This window comes from Branchiostoma floridae, chromosome 19 (assembly GCF_000003815.2).
Source record: "Branchiostoma floridae strain S238N-H82 chromosome 19, Bfl_VNyyK, whole genome shotgun sequence".
Classification (NCBI taxonomy): Eukaryota; Metazoa; Chordata; class Leptocardii; order Amphioxiformes; family Branchiostomatidae; genus Branchiostoma; species Branchiostoma floridae.
In genome coordinates, this window is record NC_049997.1 from 3,102,559 (window position 1) to 3,114,245 (window position 11,687).

At 42.5% G+C, this 11,687-nt stretch overlaps 1 protein-coding gene across 1 annotated transcript; it reads left to right on the forward strand.

Annotated features, from left to right (window-relative positions):
• The first annotated feature begins 6,195 nt into the window (after positions 1–6,195).
• On the forward strand, positions 6,196–10,302 carry LOC118407021 (transcription factor SUM-1-like). Its single transcript, XM_035807434.1, has 3 exons — positions 6,196–7,127; positions 8,429–8,510; positions 9,867–10,302. The coding sequence occupies exons 1-3, from the start codon at positions 6,648–6,650 to the stop codon at positions 9,986–9,988; spliced, it is 684 nt and encodes a 227-aa protein (XP_035663327.1). The 5' UTR covers positions 6,196–6,647; the 3' UTR covers positions 9,989–10,302.
• Positions 10,303–11,687: the final 1,385 nt, after the last annotated feature.

Below are 11,687 nucleotides of genomic sequence, written 5' to 3' on the forward strand. Positions count from 1 at the left end.
TACCATGTTGTCGTCTGATTTACGTATACAATGTACTTTAGTGTCAGGGATAGTAAAGGGGTCGACATGACCGGTGAACATATCGATGGATCTAATGAGGAAAAAAGATACAGATCAGTCCAGAAACTCGGAAGTATGAAATATAGACAAAGTTAGTATGTTACTTATAACTGTCCTGTTAGGTTCATCACAGGTCGTAATCACAGAAAAAGCAATACAAACTTACAAAAAACTTTAAGGAACATTTCAAGTAATAGTTATACTGACTAGATCTATATCTTTGTGCAGGTATAGCAAGAAATGAGTGTTCTTACACGTGGACAGCCCAACCGCGTTCAAACTTCGACATGCCCTTTAAACAGAATTAGAAAACGTTTTACACCTGGTTGAAAATTTAAGACACCCTTTTCTATGCAGGGCGCTTTGAAAACCGCCCTAGTGTCGACACGTCGTCCCTTGTTAAGTAAATAAAATGAAATGAAGTGCTACAGAGGAGTCTATAGTTCGCAGCAACAAGGTCATCTACCTAAATCAGAATGCATTCTTTAGTTATTTACACACTTGAAACCCTTCAACACGGCCCTTACCATACAGGCGATATAATGCCTACCTATCCTTGCCTACATATAGTATGTTCCTTGATGAATAAGTAAAGCCCGTAGAAAGTGTTGCCAAGTTCAGGGCGTAAGAACTGTACGTCTGTTGACACAAGCTATGGTACATGTATATTGTTGCCACGAAAGCTGCTATACCCCATTTCCACTAGGACAACGCTCTGGTCGCGCGCACCTTAAATTTAACTCTTATCTTCTTATCATGATACTGGACAAAACCCCGCGTGGGGCATAATGTCCAGGAACTCGCCTAACAAATTGTATAGAACAGAAAACTTATCTTTTTTACGCTTTGTGTGTTTTGTTGTCTTTTCAGTCACACGTTTACATTTTTTATGATATACCCTGTATGAAATTGAAGGATACACATGTCCTATTTAGGTCGCAGTCAGAGAGCAGCGCGATCGTCGTCTAGTGGAAAGGGGCTTTAGAAGAAGCCATGTGACCTACCCGAGTACTCCGCTTTCTATCAAATATGATTACTAAGTCAATTGTTGCCTTGATTACGTTCAAATTTACTGTTTGTGCCCCAAATGAGAGGTTGTATGATAAACACTTATGGAAGAATAAAGTATGAAATGATTTAAACTCCAAGCAGATGTTTTTATCGTTTTTTTTTAATGTTTGGCTGGTGGACTTAAAAAGCGCTTAAAACACGTCCAAAACCAGCCGAGGCCGAACCTCTGCTAGTTGGCAAGTAGCTATTGGGCTGAACAAAGTTTCCAAGGAGTATAAAAGCCCACAGTTTCCAAAGAGCCCAAATAAGCTAAAAAAAAATCTGTCAATGAAGTTAGCTGGCCCACTGTGTCTCCTATGATCGCCTTTAAACGGTCTTTTCCCCTAATTTCAACCGTACAGCTGCAGCCAGAAATCACCAGCTGATTTCTGGGGTGGACTTTAAACAATCGCCGGGCTTGTTTGCTCAGTAACTGGGCCCGATCGGGCGCAAGTGTTCCTTCCCTCCGAGAGTTGGGGGTAGCTGCACGGTGCGCCCTGTACAAACCTTCTCGGGGCAACTGTTCCAATATCCTCACGACAAATCACTCCCCTGAGGAGACACACTTTCCGCGCGGCCCTCAAGATGGATGGGGGTAGGGTGACGTCACTGCAGTACATCATGGTCACCGCTAGGTGATGCAGGTGTCACAGAGCGTTTAGATGGACTTGAAAGATACTATCAAGCGAAGAATCAAAGGTTTCCAAAGTATTTCATCATTTCAAAGTAAGGCATTACTACACAAAAATACAAATTCTATTAGCAGGAATGTTACGAGGCTTTTATTATAACCCAACAATTAGCGAAAGGAGATTCGACCATGTACTTTTTTTTTCCTTTTTTACTTCGCGGCGAAATAACTTATGAACGGCAATCTTGTATGTAAGCTTTGGTTTTGGATATGATTAGGCTGAAACTAAGTTTATGAAAAAAATGTGGACAAATTCATCATATCAAAGACTCTTTTGGCTTGACTTGACTTAAAAGATCGTCATAAGAATGTACTTGCAAGAATGCGCGCAATTCATACCGGGTGTTTTCTTGCTGTTGCTACGTGCATGGATAAAATACATTTCTTATTCTAGTGTGACCGCGACCAACATGCACCCCGCCCTCCGCACGACAAACGTCGACAGATGAATTTGACCCTGACTCTAGGAGTGAGCAGTTGTGGCAAGTGGCACGCGTCGACAGCACGGCCGGACAAAGGCCTGCCTTATACGTGCCCGTCCCCCGTGTCGCCGGCAGCCCGCAAGTCGCGTGGATGAACAAGAGGAGACCGGGTCCTGTGTCGTCCTCCCGGGCCGGGTATCCACACCCAGGAGACGGGAGGGAGGCTTCGGTTTCTGTTCCTACTGTCTGTTGCTATGCGATTTCTTCAATAAATGAACGAACAGGAAAACCATTTCAACATTCTATAGGTGTATGAATGAGGATTGAATGTTGCTATGCGATTTCTTCAATTGATGAAAGAACATAATCCCCAAGCAGATCCTACGGTGCCATAAGATAGTATCAAAGCTGGCCAGGGAGTATAGCCGGCTAAGGGAGTCAAACGGGCACCGGAAGTTTGATACTATACATTACGCACCCTGGATCTGGTTGGAGATTAGAAAGAACAGGCTAGGCAAACCATTAAATTTACTATCATAGGTGTATGGATGAGGATAGAATGTTGCTATGCGATTTCTTGAATAGATGAATGAACAGGAAAACATTTACACAATCTGAAGATGTATTACTGAGGATAGAATGCTGCCATGGTCGTGGATTATACGAGACTATTATGATAATGTTTCTGCGACACGTATTATAAAAGATACGATACCATGACAGGGAACACTGCGGCTTGTATACTAGTACTAAGTAGGTGTATGAATGTGGATAGAATGTTGCTATGCGATTTCTTCAATTGATGAATTAACAGGAAAAACACTATTTAAACATTCTATACATGTATGAAGTATGAATGAGGATAGAATGTTACCACAGTCGTGAATTATATGACACTGATTAAGCCTCTGCCTCGTATCATAAAAGATATGATATCACGAAGAGAAATACTGATATTTTATCACAAAATGTAAATACAATGTCACGTTTTTTGTACGTCTCCAACTAGATGACAGGCTCTGGACTACAATTGAATTTCTAAAAAGCAAGCTGGCCTTGTTGTAACTTTTGTTTTTGTTGTTGTTTCTTTTATCTAAATTCAATGGTGTGTGAAGCGTTTTATACAGCTGCTATGAAATATGTGGATTTAGCATAAGACAACAAACAATTGATTGAATGAGCTAACACAAAATGGGTCGGAAATTTCAATAATTTTGAATCTTCAATTTCAGCCCGGAAAGTTTGCTGCTCACTGCTTTCAGTTTGGTGATTTTTGACAATTTTCTTTGCCCCCCCCCCCCCCCCCCCCCCCAAATCTTGGGAAGAAGCTCTTTCTTGCGTTCATATGTGAAGATCCGTACGTGTGTGTTATCTATGTGTGTGTCCGGGACCCCGGCTGTGTAATAAACACAGGCTCGTTGAAAAATCATCAACACTTTCTATGTCTTCAAGATGCCGACAAAGATAGCAAACGTCTTCCATTCACTTTCACAAAGAAGAGAAAACAAGAAGACACACAAGTCTCCTGAAATCTCCGTTTTTATATGACGAAGAAAATGCTGACCAAGTACATAAACGTTTGCGCCAGAGAAACCCAAAGTTTTCCCTGAGAAAACCTACCGTATAAAGCAAATTTATCATCACTGAGGGACGCGATTTGGCGCGTACTGACAAAGTGACATCATTAGAAAACGATTGTCACTTCTGGGCTAAGTGGAGACGTGCCAGATAATAGTGATTCACACCGATCTGGCACTTCCGACTTCTGTGTGTATTGAGAGGCGGTTAGCACAAACAGCAGAACAAGAGATTTAACGGGATAAAGCTATTTTCGCCTTTGTGTTAATCCGGTTTAGAGTGGATTGTGGTAATCGAGCTAATAAACTCATCAGTGGCACGAGAGGATGAGATTTTAACGAGCACCATAACAAACGGTCAGAACTGAGCGAGCAGATGTTAATGTCTTCAGAAGAAAACTCTCCCAAGATGGCGCAGTCTTTGTTTTCATCTGACTCATAACAGCTCTAAGTGATGAGGCACATGTGACTGTTAAGCACGGAAAGTTTGTTGTCATAAAGCTGGGACGTCCTTCCTAAAACTAACTCATAGTATTTCAAAGTGTGAAAACCTAAAATAGCCTATACCGGGCTCCACAGGTCGCAAACTGTACTCCTCGGCCATCTAACTCCTCTGGTGTGTTTTCTGTCTTATTTGGCCAATTTCTACTATTTTTCTAGCGACCTGTGGAGCCTGGTAGAGGCTATGTGATAAATACATTGATTGTAGTCCAGTCTATTTGTTGCAGGATAGCAACTATTCGGGGATGTGTACTGCTTATCTCACATGCAACAGTCTGTGTTTATCACATGTAGTACGTTCTTTAAATAATCGGATCACAAATGTTTAACTTAAAAGTGATATTCTCAGAAATAAAATCAATTCAGACCTTTGCGGGTGTTTTGATACACAGAACTATTACCTCAGGACATAAGTTACCGTTACTTTTATTATACCCACAAAATTTCCAAACATTTACTGACAAAACAAAACTATAACCCTGTTTACGTCACATAACAAACTCATTATAGAAAAAGTGGGACACTTCGTCTTCCACTGCTTCCATCCAGAAAACAAGTGAAACCCCAAATGCTTAGATTGTAGCTCTTTATCTGTACTGTACATATCACCAGAACAGCCTCTTGTTTCTACACCATCTATACCAAAGTCTTTTATTTTTTGTATGTTTACAATTTATTCTGTATGTCACATGTTGCAATTAGCCCACGGGCAACAACTTGCAAATAAACTTTCATCATTATATTTCTATCCTTTCTCCTCCCGGTTGGTCCAGGTGGCGGGAGCCGCGGCTGGTGTACACCTCCCGGGGTCAGACATACTGGCGGCCGGCGCGCGCCTTTTAAATGGAAATTCTTTCTAATGGCTACAAGTTCTTGTCCCAGCATGGCGGGCCCTTCATGTCCGACCGCCCGGAGGATCCTGGGGGACACCAGAAGGATGACGTCATTTTCAGACGACGTTTAGGGTTGACCAAGGAGGCTTTATCAGCTAAAACCTCCAGGGTTGACCGATATTTTGTTTAGCTAAAATGACTTTAACTCGTGCGCTTCAAGTTTCTTTTCTATTTGATTGTTGAAGATGTTGTGTTTTTTTTGCCTACGTCGGGTAACGTTAACTTTGAGTTTGAAAGAGTTGTTTTAGAAATTTTGATCTAGAAGTAGAAATTGACGTCGGTTGACGACAACAAGTCAAAATATCAGAAAGAAAGAGAAAAAAATTCTAGAAAAAAAAGGAGGAAAGCAAATTTAGAATCTTTGTGTGTTTGTATTCTACGCTACTGTTTATCTTGGGAAGTCTTTCAATTCACAGACAATTGAGGACAATGGTCGTGTGTCCAAACAAAGCGATTGTATCATGCGAACAACTTCAAGGTGGCAAACTTCAGCACTTCTTGAAAGGAAGGGTACAAACACAGAACACGCACAAGCTGTAATAGGCCCTCACGTTTACATCACAACACCTCTGGACAACAGATCTAGGAGCTCCGAACCTTTTATGTGCAGATACCGTGACGTGTTGTAGAGGGGGAGGGGCCGCGGGACGACTTCAAGATGAGAGAAGTCTTCATGCGAGAAATTGCCACAACAACTTTTCTTGTACTTTGGAGTGCCTTCGAAATACAAAATTGTATTCAATGCAGTAATAATGATATTATTGCAACTTCTATTGCAAGTGACAAAAAGGACATACAAACAATAGTAACAGCATAGTGAGCGACTACTCTATTAAAAGGCCGACTCTAGAAATGTATTGGGTTTGACCTATTTTTCTGAGACGGTGGAAGAGTTAGACGATGGATCACCACTTTCCTGTAATGTGTGGGTTTTGAGATGCTAAAAGGAGAGAAGTTTTCTTTTTATCTGCTGGCCTGTCAAGAAGGAATATCAACATGTGTCAGCACACAAAAGTTCTGTTACATTAGCGAACATCTTCCATGTGCAGATGGTTCTAAGCAGACACAAGTGACGCATCTTGACTTCCAGCCGAGTTGTGACCTGTCGTGCCACCCAAGTCGGCCCGGCTCGCAGCACCGATTCTCCTCGGTAGGGGTAACGAGGTCCAACCGAGAAAACTCACATCCCGAGCAGGTTCCCAGAGGGGGCACCGTGTTTCCAAATCGGGAGTATGAATATTCATAGGTCACCAGAGTGGGAGGGGCCGGTGGACTGCCCCCCTTTGGAGGAAAGCGGGTATATTAGCGCTCGGCGGATCCTCTAACAACATACATGTGCCCTTGTTCGAGCGGAGAGTGTCAGTGTTCATCACTTGCTCTCTGACACTTCAAAATATCACTCCCATCACAGTTTTAGTTGGAGTAGGGGTGACTTAAGAGACACCAGACCAGGATGGAGTTTGTGGAACTGAGCAGCTGTAGGTTCGACGCGACGCCGACCTTCTGCGATCGTCCAGCCGCCCCCAACGCCACGGTCCTACCGGGCGAACACTTCCCCGTACCGAACGGCTCTTACGAGTCGGACCATGGGGACGGTCACGTCCTGGCCCCGGGCCCGTCCTTCCACGGCCCCGGCCGCTGTCTGCTCTGGGCCTGCAAGGCGTGCAAGAAGAAGACGGTCCCGATCGACAGGAGAAAGGCCGCCACCATGAGAGAGAGGCGTCGTCTGGTCAAAGTCAACGAGGCCTTCGACATACTGAAGAAGAAGTCATGTGCCAACCCGAATCAGAGGCTCCCCAAGGTGGAAATCCTCCGCAACGCCATCTCCTACATCGAGCAGCTCCACAAACTGCTACGGGACAGCAAGGAGAACTCGTCGGGAGAGGTCTCGGACAGCTCCGCTCCCAGCCCCGGGTCCTGCTCGGACGGAATGGTGAGTTGACTCCGCCCGTTACATGTTAGAACACGACCGGACAGGGACGGATCAGAAAACCGAGATCAAACGACAAGCGAGTCAAGTCGTTATCCCCCTTGTCAGGCCTGGCTTCCGTTGTGTATAATTAGTTAACAATCCTGACGATAAAGAAGCTTCCGAAACTTATATAATTGCACAGTGGGGAGTTTAAAGTACATCTAGATATTCATACAAATTAGTCAAAATTATAAGTTGTCGATTGTCTAGCGTTGCTGTAGAAATATTCACGTCTAGTTTATGGTTTTTCACTTCACTAGAAACATGAATAGTGTTCATATATGTACTGTACAGGGTTACTTACAGGGTTACTGGTGTCTTTTTATGGCAGTGCGTAGGAGGAAAAGTTCCCATAGCCGTATTAACTTTTACTACATGAGAACCATATCCATGACGCAGACCGTCTGTACGATATGACGTTAGCAGTCTTTATCTGGGTCTTACTATCGCTCCATCCTCCCAGCCTTGATCCATATTTACCCCGGCTGACTCGCCCGAAAATGGCGTTGAGATAGATCCCATATCTACTTCTGATAATGGCCTCCTAATGACGTGCTTCAGTCCGTGGGTAGTTGTGGGATTTCAGCTTCACAGAGAAACGTTCAACTAGTGATGTCCGCCGCTCTCATCTGGTCTTCATTACGCAAACCTACGTTGTGTTTCCAAGTGGGGTCAGCAGGCCCCATGCCCCTGGGCTATCAGCTCCCCTGCACCACTTTGGTTCAGTAACTTTTCAATCTGTACTGCAGATAAATTTAATTAGCAAGAAAAACAATGTTGTCCCATGGAAGTAGCACTCATTACCGGGGGTACTGCTGACAGAGTCGGCCGCAAATGGGAGAGTCGGGAGGGGAAAATATGATCCGTGTTAAGGGTGAGGTGTGGGGAAAAGTCGACTGTCTGACCTAGACTGGGTGTAAACTGACACTACAAGTACCTTTTCTTCTGGCGATCCGAATACTGGCGTCCTTTTTTTTGGTGAGAAGCCAAAATAGAAACGTTTTTGTACTTAATCGCTTTTGACAATCGCTACACACATATACATGTATACACAGAGGTACTAGGCCACGTAAATTGAAATTGGAAAGATATGCATTGTACCTTTTGTTGTTTGATAAACAGTGATACTTTTAGTTTTAACATACTAAACCTTGCTTCAACAGGCTTACAGCTAGAACCCTCTAAATGTGTACATAAGAGTATTTGAGTGCAATGTCAATGGTTAGATAACGTTGTTTATTATTTCCTCTTCTTCCTTGCAGGCTGCCCACAGTCCCCACAGCTTCTGTACAGACACATCCGGGAACTCATCCTGGGAACATGGTGACAGGCATCATGGGAACGGTAAGAGAACTTCCATCTTACCTTCCTAGGCTACAGAAACATGGACGTTCTTTTGACAGAATGACTCTTTCTGTTGTCTCAGTGAGAAGTTTGCCTTCGATTAAGCATTGTTCCGATACTTTGGACGTTATGATGCCACAAATTAGCCTACAATAGTTATAAACAATTCCATTTTACTTTGTAGACACAAGCAACTGCTTATAAATGTTAAAACTGAAGAAACGACCCTGCAAAGCAAAGAACACAAAATATGGAACGTTATCCACTGTATGAAACATACCTTGTATTGATGTAAACATAAGAACACACAGCGATCGCTTCACAAAAGAAAACATCGCTTCTTGCTTTAGCTGCCATAAAAGATGCATTTATAGTTAATGAAGCTGTTTTAAAGACCATAACATTGCAAAGTGATTTGTAATTGAAAGTGATAGCGTAAGCAGGCACATGTACCCTGCGTGATGCCGCATATCAGGTTACAGTCTGTCTATAAATACATGGGCTATAGAATAACGCACTATTCAAAACGGAGTTATACAGGGCAGTAATACAGGATTTTATGAACTTGATTTTTGCTCAAGTCAAAGTTGTAGAATGGCAATATTGTAGTTCGTTAAGACTTAACCGAAGAATAAAGTGCTGGTTCTAACTGGAATAGATATTAATGTTGGCATGATAATTGAAAGCTGAGACGGGGCATCATTTCCAGAATATTCCAGTCATAAATCATCGGTATATATATATATAGATGTCGATGAATGGAAATTGTCCATAGTTTTGTGTCTTGTGAGAAATGTTTTCGGACACACGTTTTGGCTCTGTGGCATACTACAGTTATGAGTAACAATTGGCAAACAGTTACTCATTTTCTTTGCTTTATTTTTATATCCCATGCACCCAATGTATTGTAGCAATCCTCTTGACCAAAACAGGACCCAAACGGACTCAAATATGCATGCTCCATTCAGAAATTTATTTTGAATTACTTAAATGGCTCTTTTTGTACCGATCAATCCTCTGTTATCGACAATGGCAATCGTATATTGTTTTAATTTAATAATGTAATAAATTGATCATAGATACTTAAACGTAAGTCCTTAACAAATTATTAATTATCGTTTATTGACGGAACGTCCGATTCTGTACCAGAAAGCGCAAAAAAAAGTTCTAAACTTTTTGAACTGTTAGTGCAAAAGTGTATCGACATAATTCATTGCACTACAAATTAATTTCTTTATTTTGCACTTCATGTTTGATCCACAAACTGCGAATGACTTTAGCTAAGAAAAGACTGTTTTTTGTGTGTTGTTGCTATTGTGGTTTGTGCCTGACCATAGTTTTCCTGTTCTCTCCTAGGCCACGAGAACCAGTCATGCGGTAACAACGTGTCGAGTCTAGACTGTTTGTCTCTCATCGTACAGAGCATTTCTACTATTGAAGGCGAGGAGAACAACAACGCGAGCAACCCGCCAAGATGAGAGACCCGCGCCAAAACAGGGGACTGCCATTCATTTTTAACAAAGGAGGCATCGGGGACCATGTGTACATTTCCAATGAACTTATATGGACTTGAGAGAGAAGTAATTATTGTGAGGAAAAGTCGTTGTGTTGTTGTTGGTCTTGTTGTCGTATTCTTCTTGTGAAGTCTCGCGAGAGATGAAGTGTCCACGAGATTTTCTGAACGACTGAATGTATATCTATTTGTACATATGCTGTATATACTTGACTTCCAAGCTACGCCGTGTTCTCGTGCTAGAAATAAATATTTACATGTTGTGTGTTTTCTTACAAACCTGTGTATGCTGCATTTATTTCTTGAAGCACACACACTTCGGTTAGATACAACGTTTTCATAGTCAATAGTCTAATACCAAAAACGCCTAAAACCATTCAATATTGATTGTTAATCATTAGTTCATTGTATTATATACTATTAGTTATTTCTTTTGGAATATTCTATCAAGAACAGTAGACATTTTTTGGCAAATGTACTAAATTTCAACATGTAGTAATTCTCCAGGAAGTGAAGAGTGTAAACAAAATTCAGGTTAATCAACTGACTCACTCACAAGGGCTCAAAATGAAATATTAGTGCCTCAGTCCAAGATAGCAGCCACCTCCCTACAACTTTAACTTACGTTCATTTTGTAATTCATCGACAGGATTGCTGTTATTATCTATAAGAGATGGACCACAGAGCCCTCTGTATGGTTCTTCTCAACAAGATGCACCAAATGTGACCTGACGTAGGCAGCCATGCCTCAGGCAGACGGCTGTGTATCCTAAACCCTCTAGATTCTTCTCTCCGTCTCCGGGCACTAAACCGTCTCTAAAGGTGGTCTCTCACTGCACTTGGGGCACCAGTGTGGCACTGCGGGGTTCATCCACTGCTGCATTGTTGTGTTATGTGCCGATTTAAAAAAAATTGTATATTGCGTAATACGTAAAAATTAGAAGACAACAAAATACACAAAAAGCAATACAATTCACTCTTTATCTCTGTAATTCGTTGAGTAATCTTTCGAACCCCTCAGTGCCGCACCGGTGTCCCAAGTGCAGTGTGATACCACCCTAAGTATCCCATCCATCACGCACATTCAGCCCAGATTAGCGCAGATTTGGCGGGAAGGAGAAGTGAGATAATTGCAGGTGTAATTGCCGTCCGCGCGGTTAGCTGTGACCTCTGACTCACCTCCCGGTAATGTGACCTTGCCTGTGGTAATCCAGCTCGAACGTTACGGAGCCTGGCAGGGAGACAAGACTGCGTCACAGGCGGAGACAAGGGCTGTCAGCACTGACTCAGCGGTGTGCAACTTCTGGGCCATTCTTGGTGGGAAAACTCAGCCATACAGAATATAGAAATGGGCTTTGTTTCTTACGTCTAACAGGCAAACCAGAACACACCAGTTTTGTAGAGAAAATAGGAGCTGCGTCAGAAGTTTGATCTACTCAAGGCGGGAAAGACCCCTGCTGTTTTCGATAGCACAAATGACATTATACAATGTCCTTGATAAAACGAAATATTCGGTTTTACACCCAGGCTCTCTGGGGCCTTTTTTGGGGCTCATAATACACTTTTGCTGGCCATTTCTATTTGTACTCGGTCGCTGATTGCTGGCCTTTTCTGACTGCCGGTAGGCCCCAAGTCCAAATAGAAATGACCAGCAAAAGGGTATT

What these genes read in the sequence shown, in the direction of transcription:
- LOC118407021 (XM_035807434.1), top strand. Translation starts at nt 6,648, where the DNA reads ATGGAGTTTGTGGAACTGAGCAGCTGTAGGTTCGACGCGACGCCGACC. An exon ending in GGTCCTGCTCGGACGGAATG is followed by an intron (nt 7,128 to 8,428) that starts GTGAGTTGACTC and finishes TCTTCCTTGCAG; the next exon opens with GCTGCCCACAGTCCCCACAG. An exon ending in TGACAGGCATCATGGGAACG is followed by an intron (nt 8,511 to 9,866) that starts GTAAGAGAACTT and finishes GTTCTCTCCTAG; the next exon opens with GCCACGAGAACCAGTCATGC.